This window comes from Marmota marmota, unplaced genomic scaffold (genome assembly GCF_001458135.2).
Source record: "Marmota marmota marmota unplaced genomic scaffold, marMar, whole genome shotgun sequence".
NCBI lineage: Eukaryota > Metazoa > Chordata > Mammalia > Rodentia > Sciuridae > Marmota > Marmota marmota.
Window position 1 is genome coordinate 3,819,186 of NW_025999905.1, and position 20,843 is coordinate 3,840,028.

General features: G+C 32.7%; 1 protein-coding gene across 6 annotated transcripts in view; it reads right to left on the minus strand.

The window, feature by feature from the left end:
- Immp2l (inner mitochondrial membrane peptidase subunit 2) overlaps window positions 1–20,843 on the minus strand; it is an 861,827-nt gene that overhangs the window by 268,050 nt on the left and 572,934 nt on the right. For 5 of the 6 annotated variants that reach the window (XM_048799612.1, XM_048799613.1, XM_048799614.1 and 2 more), the window contains one exon: window positions 16,456–16,521. The exons of the other annotated variant lie outside the window; for it this stretch is intronic. In XM_048799612.1, coding sequence (XP_048655569.1) covers window positions 16,456–16,521 — 66 coding nt within the window. The remainder of the gene's footprint in view (window positions 1–16,455; window positions 16,522–20,843) is intronic. 6 annotated transcript variants of the gene reach the window in all.

The following is a 20,843-nucleotide window of genomic DNA, read 5'->3' on the forward strand; positions in this document are numbered from 1 at the left end:
CTCCCATCTTCTCTCTCTACCCCATCTACTGAAATTCATTTCTCTCTCTTGTTTTTTTTTTTTTTTTTAGGACTGCTTTTGGCCAATGACATATGAATGGATATAATATGTGCCATTTTGAAGAAGTCTGAAGTTCCATCTTATAATTCTACAAGGCTTTTGTTTTGCTTTGTTTTGTTCATTTCTCCTGAGACTGCAAAGACTCTGTCAGTATAAGTCCCTGAGGGAAAAAATAAGGAGCAAAGCCTCATATGGCCCATGGTGAACATATAATAGTGTGAAAAACACACCTCTGCTAATTATAAACCACAGAGATTTGGTGGTAGTTTGTTGTCACAGAATATGTTAGCCTAAGCTCATTGACACAGGGCTTATCTGAGCTTTTTCTATCATAAACATGCACATCCTCATCCCCTTTGCTGTGCAGGGACAATCCCTGCAGCATCTATGATGCTGAAGAGAGAAAAGGAAGACAGATGGCTGAGACTCCTGTTCTGTACTACTTGCCTTCCTTAACCTTCAGCAACATGAAAAACTAATGTTTAGCAAATTAGAGAGTTTACATTTTTAAAGATAGGGAGTTGGGATTGATACTAATTGGACTAAGTTGAAATATTTCCAAAATAAATACAATTATTTCACAGAGTGATATTCAGGATTAAATTTCCATAAATATTGCACAGAGCTTTCGGCAGTCATTAAATTTGACAAATGCAGTACTTACTGAGAACTCCCTGGATACAATAGATTTCTTAAGATCAGACTGTGCTAGATGCTAGACTCCAAAATTTAGTTGCTGCCCCTGACCTCAGGGAGGTCATAAATAGAGGGATGGATGAACAACTGGCTCTAATACAATTGGATGCATTTTACACCTGTTGGATCAATAACGTACTATGAAAACAGAGTAGATGACATTCACTTCTGTTGGGGTAAAGAAGGATTAGCTATGCACAGGATAAAACAGGGGCATATGTAGAGAAGAATGAAAATGTTTTTTAATCTTTATATAGCTCTAGCACAACAGTGAGCATGAGTGTGCATGTGAGTAGGAAATGTGACAAAAGTTAAGTATAGTGTACAATGGGAGCACAGAAAGGACCTAACTACAGAAGATTTTGAAAAGCAATGTACAAACTGAGAGTTTAATTTGAATACACATATTTCTAAAAATAAATGCATAAATACAGTAAACATGCATACATATGTATGTGTGTACACACCATATTTCTCCAAATATATATATGCAAATAAGAGAGAGATGGAGAAGAGAGAAATGAGAATTGTTTAAAGGTAGTCCTCAGCATGCAAAGGCTTCTGACCATCCAGTCTCCTTCTCTAAAAGCAAAAGTTACTCATTTACTACATTTATTTACAGTTTCAGTTGCAAAGAAAGTGAGAAAAAAATGTCTAAAAAAATGATCAGGATGGAAGAGATGGTCAGGATCTGACACATTATGTTGACTAATTTCAAGAAAATCGTTTACTCATATACAAGCATGTATAGGAGTGATGTGTGTGTGTATACACAGATCTATCCTTTTCTTAATTGTTACAGAACAGTCTCTTTTATGAATGTATCACAATGTCCTTAACTTTACTGACATCCATATAGAAGATTTTCAATCTGTCTTTTTTTAATAAACAATACTGTAACTAACTTCATTATTTATACTTATTTGAACTCATGTGTAAATCTATCCACCAGATATAATTCTAGAAAATTAACTAGTATTCAGCCAGTTATAGTAATCCAGAAAGGAGACAAAGGACTGCTAACTCATCTTCTGGTTACCTCAGTAGGAATTGGCCAATGGAAACCAAACCAAACCAAACACAAACAAGATTAAAAGGAAGGGTGTTTCTTGAAAAGCAAAGGTAAGTGAAAATGTACACCGTTGCCATGAAACTGCAAACTACTGGAAGGGCTATATCATAGTGAGGAGAACATCATTTGAAAGATACTCGGAGTCCAGACCACGAGGGACCAAATTTGTGATGCTCCATGTGGGAGGCATAATGAGATTTATATTTTTGAAAAAATTCATTTCTGTGGAATTGAATAGGATGCACTGGTAAGGGTAAGAAAGGAAAATTAACTAGCATGCAGCTATAGTAAACCAGAAAGGAGACAAAGGACTGCTAACTCATTTTCTGGTTACCAAGTGAAAGCGCTCTCCCTGCTTTGCCGCCCACCCCCACCCTTCTCCTTAGGGAACTTTCCAAGGCCAGTATCTAAGATGCCTACTGGCAAACATCTGCCACAGGGAATGGCAGATACTACAAAGAACATAGGAATGAATTGCTAAAAAATGATTGGGGTGGAAGTGATGGTCAAGACCTGACTCTTCAAAGTATAAAGAAAAAATGAGGACCTGATGCTACTGAAATGTGTTTTCTCACCAGACACCCCATCTGAATCCTAAAATTGGCAGATTAAGCTTAAGCAGCAAGGTCCAGGTCCTGGGGTTCCATCCCCAGCACCACAAAAAAAGGAGAAAAGAATTTATATTTCTAATAATTTCCCAGGTGACATGATGTTTTTGGATATCACACTTCAAGAAACAATCTACAACAACACAGAAACACCACCCTCCATGAGGTGGTTAGGTTGCCTATAGAATGTTCTCCTCTATAATAAAGTATTTCTAGGTTTTGATAACTTTAAAATATTGAGAAAACATGTCATAAAATTTATAGGAAATCTCCATTTATATACCTTTGTAAAACACAACAACTTTTATATTTATATCTACTGAATGATTTCATATTTATTAGCAAGTTAATGTTATTCCAAGTATTTCAAATTCTAAAGTCTACTTCATGGATCTGAAACTACTAAAGGTAAGATTAAATGACTTTAAGATTTAAAAAAAAATTACAATCTCTGAGAATTAATAAAATTAAATGGCAAATTGTAAACTAGAAATATATTTGATATAAATATAAGGAGATAAGATACTTGATATATTCAAAACCAATATGAAAACCTTAAATACCAGTTCTAAAAATGGGCAATTATAGAATAGATAGTTGTAAGCAAAGGAAACAAAATGTTCATAAATACATATACTCTTCATTCTTACTAGCAATGAAAATAATTCAAATTAAAACAAAAATAATAAACTTTTTAACCTTTTGTTTTAGGGAAGATTAAAATGAATAATCTAACTCAATACAGAGTGACATTTCCATACATTTCTGAGGAAAGTTTCATTCTATCTTTTTTGATTTTCTTCTACTTTATTGCTAAGAAGGTTGCAAATTATAATAATAAGAAGGCATTATTTTTTGAAAGTCATGTGAGGATATTAGGGCTCAGGAATATTATAAAGTTAAGAGTCATTTCAATTTCCATCACACAGTAAGCATTCTCTTGATTTTAATGATAGTTGTATTAGATTTAGAATTCAAGCTTAATTTACATAATCCCCCAAAGACAGCTCCAGAAATCCATTAAAGGTCACCTTACTTTCTCATACAAATACCAAATTCAAATCTTTTCATTGGTTTCCTCTTCTATTATCATATCCTCTGCTTTTGTAAAGCTTACTGCTTATTATACTTTCATCTCAAATAGAAAATCTTTCAGTTTTGGCTTTCTATCCTACTAAACTCCATTCCAGTATGTATTACTTGCTCTTCTTCATGTTATGGTAAAAGATTAAATAGTCATTTACTTTTTGATGTGTGTAAAATTGAAATCCAGACTCCAGAAATGTTCTTTGGAAGTATCAATATACCTAGAGGTGAAGCAGTGTGGGACACAGCATTTATCACTGCTGCTCTGGGCTGCATATTAAAATCAGGTATCACATAATGGTCAGAGAGAATTTATTTATGTAATAAAGTAGAAAATCTCTTTGGTTCCCAGGTGTCCAGTTGCAGCACTCAAGTTAATGACTAGCTGCTTACCATACTACAAAGGTACAAGTTCCATATCACATAATTTACTCTTCTGAAAGAAAATAACAACTGTCAGACCCCTAATAATGAAAAAAATTAATCATTTTCATTCACATTCTCATTTGAATCACAACTACCAGGATGATCAATTCCAAAGTCTTATTAGTTCTGCTAGTAAGAACAATTTGGGCTCTCATTGCAGCATCACTTTGCATAAGAAAACCAGGGAGACATGTTTTTTTAATGAATAATTTGCAATTAATATTTCTGTCAACAAACCTTTTCCAATTTTACAAAACAGCAAATATAGACTTTTGTTTTGAAATCAGCATTTAGAATATATAGTCATTGCTTGTAAATTAAGACATTATTATATATGTAAGTAGCCCTCACAATAAGTTAAATAATATTTGAACATTTTCTATAATAATGAATGAGTTGAAGAACTAAGTTACTTAAAAATAATAATCTATCTTATAGGGTGTTAGCTCCTTTGTATTATTGGTTTGATGTGGCACAGGCAGATTGAACTAACATAACAGCTAAAAAATAATTGGAGTTCTAATGCTGGACTTATAAAAGGAACTATGCATGGCATGGGATAGTATTCTATCAGAATTTTACCACCTGTAAGGCAATTCTTTTTGTAGTAAGAAGAGACTATTTAAGCAATAAAATTTACTATTTTCTTTTATGAGCATATAGTTATCCTTCAGTTAAGGCACTTCATGTTGTTTTTGTAATATAATAGCTCTTCCTCATCCAACTCAGGATACATATCAATACCAATGTCATGAAAGTTCCCCTCTATAATTTTTTCTATGAGTTTTGCATTTTTTGGACTTAGTTTTAAGAATTATTGATTATCAGATTAACTATTTCATTATAATAATCCATTTTGAGTTGGTTTTTGTGCATACTGTATGGGGTTTTTGTGCATACTGTATGGGGTTTTTGTGCATACATGCTCAGTGGTAGAGTGCTTGCCTTGTGTGCATACCCTTGGGTATGATGCCCAGCATGAGGAAAAAAAAAAAAAGACCTAATTGAGCCAATTTCAGTCTTCCACATATGGATACCATTTTATCAACTGCTGTTGACTATCCATTCTCCAATGTGCATTTTTGGTACACTTGTCAAGCATCAGTTGACTGAATATGCATGGATTTTCTGTTCTGTTCCATTGGTACATATGTCCATCTTTATAATAGTACCATCCCACTCTAATTACAATAACACTATATATAATAGATTTTAAAATCAGGAAGATGCTTTTTTTTCTTAAGAAAAATTCTGTGGTTTCAGTTATGCATGATTAATCAAGATCTGAAAGCTTTAAATAAGAATTTTTAAAATAATAACATTTCAAATGTTGCATTGTCCTGTGTAGGTTTTTCTTTCTACAAGATTGTTTTAGCTATTCAAGGTACACTGTTTTTGAGAATGCAAAATGATACCACTGCTATGGAAATCAGGATCTCAAAGGGATATTAACTCTCTTGTGTTCATTGTAATACTCTTAACAATAGTCAATATGTAGAATCAACTGAAATATTCATCAACAGATTTGTAGATAGAGAAAATATGTTATATGACACATAGGGAATACATTCAAAATTGGGAAGTAGATGCCTGAAACCATGTATTTTTTGTATGAGTTTTGCATTTTTTTGAAAATCCTATAAATACTATCAGACCTGTAAGTATTATCCCTTTTTTATAAATATATACCTATGACAAAGTTTAGCTTATAAATTAGGTACAGTAAGATATGAATAATTAATAATAAAATACAACAAATATAATAATATTCTACAAAAAATTATGTTAATTTAGTGTCTGTCTCTCTCAAAATATTGTATTTTCACCTTTTCATTTAAATGAAGCATTTTATGGATTCTTTTAAGACATATCTAAATTTCAGCATCACTACTCCTGTATTCTTGGACCATTTTTAAGTCAAATAAGAGCTACTTGAACACAAGCACTGTGACACTGAGATAGTTAATTTGATAACCAAGACAGCTACTAAGTGACTAACAGAAGAGTAGTGTATAGAGCATGGATATGCTGACAAATGGATGACTGATGTTGCAGGCATGATGGAGCAGGACACCAAGATTCCATCATGCTCTTCAGAACTGTGAAAAATTTTAGATGCATTAATTGGATTTGTTTTAAGTGTATTAATTGTTTACCTCTAAAATTTCCTTGTTAACTATGCATAGCTAAAACCACAAAGCAAAACCATATATAAGGGGAATTACTGCTGTATATGATCCAGAAGTCCCGCTTTTGGATATTATCTTAAAAATTTTAAATCAGGATCTCAAAAGGATATTAACCCTCTTGTGTTCATTGTAATACTCTTAACAGTAGTCAAGATGTAGAATCAACTGAAATATTCATCTACAGATTTGTAGATAGAGAAAATATGTTATATACATACACTGAAATAATATTCAGCCTTAAAAAATAGAGAATCCTGCTATACAAAACATAAATAAATCCTAACGATATGCCAAGTAAATTAGGCTTTCACCAGATGGGCAAATGCTGCTTATATTCTACTTATACGAATTATACAAACTAGGTACTCATAGAATCAGGGAGTAGGATGGTGTTTATCAGGAGTTAGGAGGAGAGAGAAATGAGGAGTTGCTAAGCAAAGGGCAAAAAATTTCAGTCATGAAAGATGAATAAGTTCTAGAGATTTGCTGTACAACACTATAGCTAACAATACTATATTGCATACTTTACAATCTCACGTAAAGTAATCTCACCACAATAAAATAAAAATTTAAATTTATCTTTTAAAAATGTTTTTGTTTCTTCCAACTTTAGGATTCATAAAACACAGAGCTATACATTTACCTGGAAGTATATAAAAATTATTTTAACAGTGACAACAAAATATTTGATCATCTAAAATGAGCAAGGTACTTGGCCAAGCTCCGGAGAAGCCAAACAGAAAATTAATGATAATAAAATTTTAAAAATTGTGAAAGCGTTTTAAAGTTAACAAAGTATTGGTGTTTCTTCTAACAAATCTTCTGTGGTTTTCAAAATAAACCTGAAAATATATGTAATATATTAAAATTATTAAGGTCAATAACTGCCAAGGTCACGAAGCTCATAAGAAACCGAGCTGGAAGGAAACTGGTAATGTGGTAACACTCTCTACAATATCAGGCTATCTCACTTTGTTCTTAGACATCTAAAAAATCTTTCATATGAAAATTTTAATAAAAATTTTAAAATGTCCATAATTAAATGTGTATCTTGAATGTATCTGTTCTGTGCCTCAAATTCTTCCTCTAAACATTATAAAAGAGAAACAGTGGTCAATGTTAAGTAGAAACAAATTTAACTTAAATTATACAAAAATACAAGTTAAGTTATTAAGTAATTATTCAGGCTGAAATATTCTTAAGTTTTATTTTTAAAAAGTTATTTTTAAAAAATCTTTTGAGTGTCATACTGTGATAATTAAATGTCTTTTCAAAGTATTTGACAAACTTAAATTACTGCAGGCAGAGGGGAAAAAATCAATATTTAGTTCAAGAAGTGTAGAAAAGTTAGTATTTCTCTATTTTAAGATGGTATTTCTATTTTACTTGGAGTTCATGACTTCAGGAAGGTGTACTGAAAGAAATGTAACTGAACCAGAATTACTACACTAATACTCTAAGCAGCTCCAGGTGCAATGTGCTTCCTACTAGGAAACATCAGACTCCACAGGAACTCTTCACCTCATTTATCTAATTCATGGAAAGAGTAAGGTTCATGGCAGAACTGAGAAGAAAAGGCCCAGTGATAGCCATGAGAAAAGGAGCTCAGTGAAAAGCATCAAAAAATCAAACACTGATTAGAATCTTTTCAAGCAAAGCAAGGAGATGCGACTGACATCAGGCAGATTATATCATCTTCCTAGGATCCCTGTTGCAGAAGTTTTTTTTTTTTTTTTTTTTTTTTTCTAATTCAGTTAAGTCACTGTCCTTCCTAACCAAAGCACTTCTGTTATTTTATCCCATGGACTGCCTAGAGAGCATAGCATGGTGGTTCTAATACTCCCTTTTAGATAATCTGAGTAAAATATGATAATATTAAATAATGAGGACATATTCAATATTCATTTTCATTTATCCTTCCTTTTTCAATAAATTATTGGTCTTCAGTGTGTATCATCATTACCCAAAATGCATTATGGCATCTTTCTGCAGGTTACCTAGGACTTTTAAAGAACTAAAAGTTATAATTTATGTTTTCAAATACCTTCTAGTAAAGGTATACTAGTATAACATACACAAAGGAAAAATAATTCCATACGATGTGTTATGGTTTGAATGTGAGGTGTCCCCCCCAAAATTCATGTGTACAACAATGCAAGAACATTCAGAGGTGAAATGCTTGTGTTATGAGAGCCTTTAATCCAATCAGTGAATAAATTCCTTCATGGTGAGTGGTAACTAAAGGCAGAAAGGGTGTGGCTTGAGGAGGTGGGCATTGGGGGCATGCATTGAGGGTACATATTTTATATCTGGCAAGTGGACTCTCTCTGCTTTCTGATAATCATGTGAGCCACTTCCCTGTACCACACTCTTCCACTATGGTGTTCTGCCTCATCTCAAGCCCCAAGGAATGGAGCTGGCTGTGTATGGACTGAGACCTCTGAAACTGTGAGCATTGAAATCACTTTTCCTTCTTAAAATTGTTCTTGTCAGATCTTTTGTTTGCAGCAAAAATAAAGCTGACTAAAACAAGATGTATCTCAATTGTATTTGTGAAATATTCAAGGAAACAGCTACTGTCAGATAAATACTTTTCCTAATCTTTTCAATCTCCTGCTATGAAACATAGGTTAGAAGGATACATACCACATTTCAGTCTGGGGGTATGAAATGGGTAAATGAAAAGAAGATCTTTCCTTTTTATTTGATATGCTCCAGTATTGTTTGAGTTTTATATACTAAACATGACTTACTTTTGCAGTTCAGGAGGCTGCAGGTCTTCACTCATCACAAATTTCCACCAGAAAGTAATCTCCAACATACCCCAGCTCCTCAGGCCAACCAGAGGTTCTCTGCCCCACACCAATTTCACTAAACTCTCAGGGGCTCTCTAGCATATCCCCAGGATGGTGATTCTCTTGTTACACTACATCTCTTTCATTGATCATTTTTTTTAATTTTATCTTCAGACTACAAGCTTCACAGGGATAAGAATTATCTGAGACTTTTGATGTTTATAACCCTGGAAGCCAGCACAGTGTTGTGCAAATAGTTAATATTCAAGACACTCAATAAACAATAGTTAAATCACAACAACTACCATTATCATCTCATATTTACTAAACAAAACTATATCCCAGGCCCTGTGCTAGTCAAATCATATCCATTATTTCATGTAATCCTCAAGAAAGCTCTAGGGAGTATGCGCTATTATAATATTTATTTTATAGATGAGAAAAATTAGGTTTACAGGATTAAATAATTTGGCAATGTAGCAAAGTCAGAATCAAAGCTTTGATCTGAATCAAGGCACTCTGAATTTATCATCTGTGCCCATGGCCTCCACACCATACTAAATGAATAAATGAAAGACTATGTAGGAATAAATAAGCACAGAAGATTTTCTATCTAAAGAAGAGCTCTATTCAAGAGACAGAAAGACTAAGGGGCTGGGTTGTGGCTCAGAGGTAAAGCACTCACCTACCATGTGTGAGACACTGCGTTTGATCCTCAGCACCACACATAAAAATAAAATACAGATATTACGCAGAAAATAAAACTATTCAGAGAAACTACTGATAGGAGTAGAGAGAGTATCACCATAATAATAGGAGTCATATTATTGGAAATGGCAATTCAATATAAATGATCTATTGACTTTCAGAAAATGTCACACCTTTTTAGAACAAGGTGTACCCATTGTTTGATATAGTGTCTCCAGAAACCTGCCTATATTACTAGAATACAAAAATAATTTTGATTTAAAAATTGACATTTATAAAAAGATTTACTAATCTTCATGTAAAATCAAGATCAACATTTCTAGATATGAACTATTTTCCTGATGGTAAGAAAGAAATGCCAATTGCTAAAACATAGTTTTTATTACCAATTGCATTTTTTCCACTAATACATTAATAGTAAGATAAATAATCACCTACAAGGGCTGGGGTTGTGACTCAACAGCAGAGCACTCGCCTAGCACGTGCAAGGCCCTGGGTTCCATCCTCAGCACCACATAAACATAAATAAATAAGATGAAGGTATTGTGTCCAACTACAACTAAAAAATAAAAATATTAAAAAAAGAAATCATAAAAAAATCACCTACAACTATATAAAAGAAAGTGATATTTTTCATAAAGACATAAATTGCTGACCAATCTGTAATTTTTTAGTAAGAAAGAATTATAGGGCTGGGGATATGGCTCAAGCGGTAGCGCGCTCGCCTGGCATGCGTGCGGCCTGGTTTCTATACTCAGCACCACATACAAAGATGTTGTGTCCGCCAAAAACCAAAAAGATAAATATTAAAAATTCTCTCTCTCTCTCTCTCTCTCTCTCTCTCTCTCTCTCTCTCTCTCTCTCCCTTTAAAATAAAAGAATTATAATTCTTCAGCAAGAAGAAGGTAAGAATATCCAGCCTATTTCAATAATTTCCAATGGTAACATCAGAGGGAAACTAATAATTTTTCACAACACCTCTTATTTAGTGGTAACTAAACCCCAGACAGGCCTTGAGACACCTAAATTCAGTACTCAAGCCCATATCCACTAAGTTGCAGCATTTGTCAGAACCTAAGTATTAAACAAGAATGTATAATTTTGATTTGGAATAACTCATTGTTCAAATTAAACCAAGCTAACAGGCCTCAGAGATTTCCTCAAAACCTTCAAATTACCAACTGGGAATCAGCACATAAATATTCCCTGTCCTCAGGAAGAACCACCTATCCTGCTTCCATTTGAGAACTATACAATAAAACTATTGGATTCCAAGCTCCGAAACATTTTATTCACCAGTCTTTATCAGAGTCCTGGATATAAGCTTCTTTTCATATCTCCTTCCTTTCAGTTTAGAAAGCACTGCTAATTCCTAATCTACCAAAAATACCATATATCAATGCATGGAAGAGAGCCATGCAAACACATTAGGCTTCTATTATTCAGAGCTACTGCAGCAACAATAAAGAAGAAGAAGAAGAAGAAGAAGTTATTAAACAGGCATCATTTGTAGTTTCGCTGGGGAAAACTCAATTTAGTTCTGTTTTTCTTCCTATGGAGCTTATTTGCTACAACAAAATATGATTCAGCTGTCTGTGATAGGCTAATATTGATTTCCATATCTTCAATAGCCCATTTAAAATCAACAGGCTTTAAAATGTTTAATTTCTAGTGGTTCAATGGATTTTTTTTACTAATACCAGAAAAGTTATTTTTAATAAATTATGGTATTTTGACATTTTACAACATAGTGTTTAGACTTGAAGAGGAATTATCACTTAAATATTTTGCAGTGAGAAAAGTTTTATGATTCCCTCCCTCTGACTGTTCTTCTATATCAGTAAGGGTTACAGAAAGTCTCACACTGTGCATTCCAGTAGGACTGTGTTGTGGGAGGGCATGCTTCTCAGAACACTTCTGATTCTCCCCTGCCTAATGCCTCCCTGAGGCCAATAAGTTATTCTGTTTCCTGGGAACACTTCTTGGAATTCATCTAACACAAGGAGGGCCACAAATGAAACAAAAACAATGTATGTGAAGTGAATTATAAAGTAGACTGTATTTTACTTGTCAGATGACCATTTGCAGTGGTTTGTCTTGGCAGCACTGGTTCATGTTTGATTATCCCAATGCAGTAATTAATATTATCCTTTTTCACTCTACAGAGTCTCCTAGTTTAGGTGATAAATTAAATGTTTGCCCTCTTCATTGGGAACTAAAGGACTCCATTTACTTGCTTCATTGAGTTTGGTAACAACATAAAGCGCCAGATATCAAAAGTCTGTGAAGTATATTTCACCAAGTAAGAGGAGAAATGATGCTGAGCTTCATTTCTGACTGGGCAGAGATCTGTGAAACAGAAATATGAGTGTCCCAATAAACAATGTTGACGCTTTAGAAATTTCAATTGTGACTGACTCACATTGATGTGCTGTGGTTAGGGATTTACATTCATTTTATGCTTTTTTAAAACTGTGCTTCAATGTGAGTCATAACAAATTAATAAGAAAAAGCAAATAACTATGAACAGCATTTTGGTGGAACTAATGAGTATGTCTAAATATTACTTTCATTAGCTTTTTACTGTTAGTATTATAGATAAGCATACCCATTTGGGTCAACATTATGAAAACGACTACCTTGCTAGCTAAGAGATTCAGAAAATTGAGCCATTGCCTTGTGATTTTAATCAATGTTGGCATTGAGATAGAAAGTCCACACTCCCAGTGGGTCCTCTTTTAAAATCTTGGGAATTCTTGGCTGAATTCTCTGAACAAACACTTCAGCTCTATTTTCACTTCATTGATATAGTGAGTGTGATTATAAATAATGTGACTACTTTTATCTGATTCACTGGAAATAAATCAAAGTCGTCATCATGTTTGTCATAAACAAGGGCACTTAACTGCATTCACCAGAAGGTAGAAATTACTTCTTCAAGGGAGAAATATTCTGACCAGTTATTTAAGTCAGATTGCATGCCTCTAGTTTATTCTCACACAGCAGATAATAATCTATTAAAGAATCCAGTCAGATCATACCACTCCACTGTTGTAAATCCTCCACTGGCTGGCAATTATCAGAAGAAACAATTATCAGAAGAAAACAATTATCAGAAGAAACCTCTTACCTCAATTTCCTTCCTTAAATGGTAGCTTCATACAATTCCTTAAGCAGCTCATCTAGTAAGTATTCATTTTAGGATTGCTTTTTTTTTTTTTTTTGGCTTTGAACTATCTTTCTCCCTGATACTAGTATGGTTCTATTTCCTTCTTCCCTTATTTTCAAATCTTCTCAAACATCTTCTTGTAACAGAGACTTCCAAGGAACCTCTTAAGTAAAATCCACCCCTGCTTTTACTCTCTACCTCTTTTCTTGTTTTATATTTCTTCATAGAACTTCTCAATCATGATATTGCATTATAAGTTATATATATATATATATATATATATATCTGTTTACTTATTATCTATTTACATGTTAAATGTTAAGCACTTACTGTCTGCTTTAAACCTTAGAATGTAAGCACCATGAGGGGAGGAATCTTGTTTCTTTCAATTGCTAATATCTCTTGTTATCTCAGTAGTGCTCATTAAATGAATGGCACTAAGATCTATACTTTCAGTGAACTGACTAAATGAAATATAACTTGATCATCTAACATGAATTTCAAAATTTGGATTGATATGATTTCTCTTATGAATCTGAAGTCCCCCTTGCACATGACCTTTAAATCAGTTTCCTCTGAGAAGGGTAGTTCATACAGTGTTGATGAATATAAACATACAAAAACTTTCTCAGAGCGAAATTTGGCAGTCTAAGTTAGAATTACAGTAGCACCAAACACAACAACATGCCTTGACCTAGTATTTTCAATTGTAGCTATTTATTCTACAAAAATAAACAAGACACAAAGCTTTGTGTGTAAGTGTGTTCATTATAGCATTTTGAATTCAATAGGACTGTTATTTCTATAATAAAAACAAAAATGTTTTTCTTCCTTAGAAAGTAAGATAAAAGCATCTACTAATAAGAATAGAGAACTGTTTTATAGAACTGAAGTTTCAAATGCTTATGCTTAGTAAAATGACTGCAAATTGCAATGCCCTGTTCCTGGATACCTCACAGTACCTGACATACCTACAAGCCCTTGCAACAGTTTTTTTATAACTACAGGGTATACACCAGGTGACTGGTCTACCTAGTCACAGATGACTAGACAGAGAAGGACATCTACCCCAAGGATAGTTGATTGGTTGACCAGTGGTCATCAGATGGATACATCCTATACCTCCAGGGATATAGGTATTTTAGTTGCCTTTTGCCCTATTTTGCCCACTGGTGATTTTCTTGTGTGTTCTTTAGCAACCTAAAGGAGTTTAACTAGCAGTATATTAATGGGAGCTTGGATTAAACCTTTAACAGGCCTAATCTCTGAAAAGATTGTTTTTTTTTCTATCCTCTAATTATGCGTGATTTGAATTAAAAATAATACTGACAAGTACAGAAAGTATAACTAAATTCTAAAAAGTAAGTTTTTTCTTTGATAATTTTATGAAAGAAAAAAATGGTAATTCACATTTGTTCTTACATTCCCTTCTAGGTAACCCAGTAATATTAAAAGAAAGGTAGGACTAGAAAGTCCACATCATAGTCCAAAGCACTTTGTCTGTCACCAGTTGGGTCACTATTTGACTAATGTTTTGTAGAGGTAATTGGAAAGCATATTTCTACAAATGTTTTTATATGTTCTACTGTTTTTAAAAATGGGGTCCAGAAGAGTATGTATCTATAAATTATATTTTGTTATCTAAATACTCAATTATATTTTTCAGCACTATTAGATATCATTGTAGGAATATATTCAGTTATTAATTTAAGCCCCAGGAATCCCAGTATATATAAGTAATAAAGTTTCAAAGAAGGGCTGGAGTTATGGCTCAGCAATAGTTATGGCTAGCATGTATGAGGCCCTGAGTTTGATTCTCAGCACCACATAAAAATAAATAAATAAAATAAAGGTATTGTGTCCACCTACAACTAAAAAATGAATATTAAAAAAAAGTTTCAAAGAAAATAAATTTTTAATTTTATTTAAAAACAGCATATGCTGAAAAACAACTGGTTTTTTAATTATTTTTCAAAAATAGTACTGGATTCTACATAGGAGTTTAGTGGGATTGCATATCTACACTCTGTTTTCCAATACTAAAAGTATATTTGGATATTCACAGATTAATATTTAAATTATATCTCAAACTTTTAAAAGAAATAGACCCCCCACCCCCAAAAAATCATGAATTTAAAGCACAGCTCAATATAATAGTTTCACTGATATCATGCAGGCTACTAATGAACATTTAATCCTGACGTGAAACTTTTTTCCATAAATCCTTACATTGAAAAGTACATAAATTGTTTGCTCTCAAGAGGCCTTAGACTCAAAAATATGGAGAATCCCTCAAAATTTGTGTTTATGTTGATACTAGGTACCAATATTTACCATATTGAAAATTAGGAGAAAAAATTTTAAAGTCTTTTTGATAATTTAATTTAAAATGACAGAAATATAACTATGTCATAAAAACATATTTGAATGAAAAACTTATTTTCTAAAACAAAAGAGAAAATAGTGAAGAGGGGCATTTTTTACGTTTTTGTAAATCTTATTAAAGTGTCTAATTTTACAGACAATAGCTGAATTTTCATATCTGCTTCTGCCTTTAATCTATTACAATATCACACAACTGGAAAATTACATTGTACATTCACAAGAAAATGAGAATATAAAGGGCAAATAACATGTTAGCATTACTGGGGAAAAAAGTTTTGATCTAATAGGCCACCTAAGGGGGTTTTAGGGATCCTCAGGTATCCTAAAGCCATCCTTTGAGAACTCCTGGTCTAGATTCTGCTCTAATACTGACTGAGATTCATTTTAATGAGATTGCTTTATCTATAGTATCATTAATACAGATTTATAGGATGGAAACTCTTGGTAAAACAGAATCAGGAAACTTCAAGAGAATAGTTTTCAAAGCATTTTGGCTACTACATTATATAGAACTGTTTACCGTCTATTTAAAATAAACAGTCTAAGTGAAATACAGCATTCCATATTACTATATATTTACTCAACCTGAAATATGTTCTTTTTTTTAATTTTTTATTGTTGGTTGTTCAAAACATTACATAGTTCTTGATATATCATATTTTACACTTTGATTCAAGTGGGTTATGAACTCCCATTTTTACCCCGTATACAGATTGCAGAATCACATCAGTTATGTTCTTAACTTATCAGCAAGTAGAATAAATGAGACAGTACTATATATTGTTTAAATATCTTATTATTAAAGTAGTATCTAAAACTTCTATTGTCATTAATTCATAAGTTTATATTTTATATTCTTTGAAGCTTCTCCCCCATCTTCATGATCATTAAAGATTGCTATTAGTTTCTGTATTTGCTTTATAAATCATAAAATATTCTTGAATACTTCTAAAATGGACATTAATATAATAATATTCAAATAATTGTGCTAATTTGCATACCTAAATAAAATGATTTAACAGCCACAAAGTTTGTGGTTAATTTTAGTTTAATTAATATTTATTTTTTGTAAGCTTTACAATTTAAAAGTAATAACATGATCCATAAGTTTATGGATGCATGCCATCCCAAAATGATTAATGAGCTTACTGAAGCTGTAGCAGCTCATGTAGAATACCTCCAAAGCTTTGTGATTTAAAACTAAATTTAAAAATCTAGGTATTTAAAACTCAAACTCAAAAACCACAGTCTGGGCACCTACCTTATAATATCTCCTTCAAGAGCAATCACTCTCTTGATTATTTTTTGCTCTGGATTTTTAGGAGACCTATAATAAAAAGATATAAAGTTATGTCTCTATTATCTTAAGAAAATGAAAAGAAATTCTATAGCAAATAGACTATATTAAAGTCATTAAAGAAATCTTTGAACCTATGATATAACATCAATCCTACTTAGGTGTGAATTAAAGTTACTAATGAAATAATTTTCATTTCAAATATCTGGAGAAAAAGAAGTCATGCTGAAACTTTGCAAAAATAAAAACACAGAATAAAGAAGTTTATCATTAAGAGATAAAATTTATTAATAGGTTATTAGTGTCATTAAATACTTTTGGGAAAGACAAAACATACATAAGAAAACATTTAGATATTTCTTAAAACAAAAGCATACTTAGGTTTATTTTCTTTGAAATTAACAGAGGAGTTAGATTTAAATACTAAATTAAATTTAAATACTAAATTAAATTAGACTAATTAAATTAAATACTAAACAGAGGAGTTGGTTTAAACTCTCCAGAAGATAAGAAGCAATTTTTTAAAAAATAAAAAAAATTAGGAAATTCCTTTATGCTACATTTACACTAAGCCATTTGAAGATTATAGACTATAGTGACCCCTAGAACAGGGTTACTAATAGTTTTAAAATATGACAGGTCCTGATGTACTTAAAAATGACATCATTTATTTTAATCTATTTGAATAATAAAAAAAAAAAAACTTCTACTTGGAACAATACTATGTACTCTAAACTCCTCCTCCTGGTAGATACCTTCTGTGTACATCCTTTTCACCTTGTAATAATAGTGATCTGTGAGGTCAAGACAGTGTGGGAACACTGATGATACATCAGTTTTGAGATGTGTCATGGAAGAGACTTCACTTCCAGTTTGAGCTCTTCTTTTCTTGCTCACTTCACCCACCCCTCCTCCCTCTCCCCTTTTCTCTCAGGGAAACCATTTCTGTCCTGAGCAAACCTGTTGAGAAATTCACTTGCTGAGGACCCAGATCTCCTCACAGTCATGTGAGTAAAATGAGAAGCAAGACTTTCAGCTTCAGTCAAGTCCTTAGGAACTATAGCACTGGTTAACATTGCAACAGCAATCCCATGAGGGATACTAAGCCAGAACTAACCAGATAAGGAACTTCTGCTCTCCAAATCCTTAGGAAATGTGTGAGGTAAATGTTTGTTTTTTTAAGTTGCTAGATATTGGGGTAATCTATTATACAACAGTGTATAACTCTATTTTGATACGGTTAATTTTCTGCCAATGACATTAAGTCAATCTAAAACAAATGTAGGGGGAGAATTTTTGTGAATATTAAAAGCATTTATGCCCAGGGTTTGATTTGATTATTGAAATGCTCATTAGCAGAAGACAACTGTTTAAGACATATGACATCACCTGAGAAGAAAATGCTCGAAGCTAGGCACAGTGATGCATGCGGATAAATCCAGCAATTCGGGAGACTAAAGCAACAAGATTGAAAGTTCAAGGCTAGCCTAGGGAATTTAAGCAAGACCACGGTCTCAAAAACAAAAAGTAAAAAGTGCTGGGGATTTAGGTCAGTGGCAAAGTGCCACTGGGTTGAATCCCCAGTGTAGCAAAAAGAAAATGCTACAAAACAAGAGTAAGACCTGAATTAAGTTTCCCTTGTAATATTGAATGAGACTTACCATTTATGAAATAACAGAAAAATAATCCCTACTAGCTAGTATAAAAACAGTTATGTGAACAATCTTTAAGCTTTTGAGATGCTTGAGAAGAATTTTATATTTTTAAATAATCTGTTTTTTAAGACCATGAAACAAAATAGAATATGTAAAGTGAACAATCTTTATGATTAAAATCTTATAAATTACTACTTCAAACACATCCATACATTTTAATGTAATATTAAACTCATGACTCTAATCAAATAATTCAAAATGAAAAAAGCTATTACTAACATTAATTCCATTACTGCTTAAAATCTATATCTATATTTGAATCATTAGGCTGTTGAATGCATTACTTTGATGTTAGTAGAAGTGGTAGAAGAGTTATTACAGATTTACATCATAAATGTTATTAAACTTCTCTTTGTCTTAATTTTCTTGGCCACTTGCCTATCTTCTAGAAAATGTGAAGAATAACAAGTGGAGGATTACACCTTACTTTAGGAATATAATATATTCTTCCAAGTTAATCCTCAAATTTACATTTAAATTTTTAATTTTAGTGTTTTCATAATATGCCTTGTTATATTCATTTCTGAGACCAGCATTGTAAACATTCTGTTTTATGCTTATGATTTAATTAGGTAAGATTTCTATAGACATTTGGACAAGGAGCCTAGAATTATCTCTCTACTGCATGGGCTCAGTAAATCTTTTCAGTATGACAGAACATGTCTCTAAACAGAATGGCTTTAGGGCAAGGAATGAAGTACAGGGTACACATAACAGGATACCCTTACGATGATACTCAATGCTCTTTTTTTGAATTTCACATTCTATTCTGATGTTTCTATTTTTACTCAGTGACAAGTCAAACACAACCAGGCCTTAGATTTTGTAATCTTTTAACTAATTTTATGTTTTCAATGTCCTCAAATGTAGTAATTTTGGCCCTGTCTGGAGCACTGGGAAGGTACTTTGGGGTACTTATGAGGGACCCCATGTTTTGTGGAAATGGCATGATTAGCACTCAACCCACCTTCTGTCATTGACATCCCTATGTCCAATAGACCCTTTACTCTGGACCTACACAGTCCCATTCTTCTCCCATTTGAGGCAAAATTCTAAATCTTCTGTGAATCGGACAGATTTTCATATTTATATGGCTGAGAATTGGGCCACACTGTCATTGAATTAATCTCTGGATTATACGTCACTTTAACCACAGTCTAATGCAAGCATTGATCCTTCAAAAGTACCACCATTTATTGGACACTAATTACATTGCATGTAACCTAATGAGGTTTAAATCTTGGTGCTTCATTAATGAGGTAAAAGTAAGAATCAATACTCAGGGGATACTTTATATTAAATAGGGTACATTTCACTGTCCTAAAGTGCACCCATGCACTAAATCATACAATTTGGCTTGACCACAATTTTTAAAATTTGAGTTTTGTTATTGTTTTAATCACCAAAACAAGAGTAGAAAGAAAAGTACGCTCGATGCAGTCATAAAAAGTTCTTCCTTTAAGACTTACAGAATATTTTTAACTCTCTAATAAAAGTATTTTCAGATTTTGTTGCATGGATGGCAAAGAAAAGCCTTTCAAAAGTTAAGTTTTGGGGGGATAGTAGAGGATAGGAAAGGCAGCAGAACACAACAGACACTAGTATGGCAATATGTAAATCAATGGATGTGTAACTGAAGTGATTCTGCAATCTGTATTTGGGGTAAAAATGGGAGCTCATAACCCACTTGAATCAAAGTGTGAAATATGATATATCAAGAATTACGTAATGTTTTGAACAGCCAACAATAAAAAATTAAAAAAAAAAAAAAAAGTTAAGTTTTATTACATAATTAACCAAAGAAATACCAAAACTAAATGTAGCAGTGTGTTCTGGTTTGGATATGAGCTGTCCCCCAGAAGCTCACATGTGAGACAATGTAAGAAGGTTCAGAGGAGAAATGATTGGGTTGTGAGAGTCTTAACCCAATCAGTGAATTAATCCCCTGATAGTGATTAACCTGAGTGGTAACTGAAATGATAGGGTATGGCTGGAGGAGGTGGGAATTGAGGATATGGCTTTGGGTATATATTTGTATCTGGTGAGTAGATTCTCTGTCTCTGCTTTCTGATTGTCATGTGAGCTGCTTCACTTTGCAACACTCTTCCACCAGAATATTCAGCCTCACCTCAAGCCCTAAGGAATGAAGCCTTCTGTGTATGGATTGAGACCTGAAACTGTGAGCACTCAAACTTTTCCTCCTTTAGAATTGTTCTGATGGGGTCTTTCAGTCACAGTGGCAAAAAAAAGCTGACTAAAACACAGTGTTCATATGGAATAGTCAAAGTTTAGTTTTAAATTAGATCAACACAATTGATAAAATAAAGATAAGGAGCAATTTCAGTGTTGGATTCTATATACTTGCTTTACTATCAGTAGTGTGAACTCTGTGCCTACACTCCCCCTTTTTATTCATTCATTTAAAAAATTTAACACATTTTTAATCATTAGTATTCTCAAAACTTTTTACTTAGTCTATCATTTCAGGTACAGTTTTCTCCTTGCTAAACTCTGTGTCTCATGTGAATCTTTATAAACTTAAAAAAAAAAAAAAACACCTAGACTTCTTTTGCTCTCTGGGTTCATTCTTTTTTTTTTTTTCCCCCCTAGGCTTTTTTTTTTTTTTTTTTTTTTTTT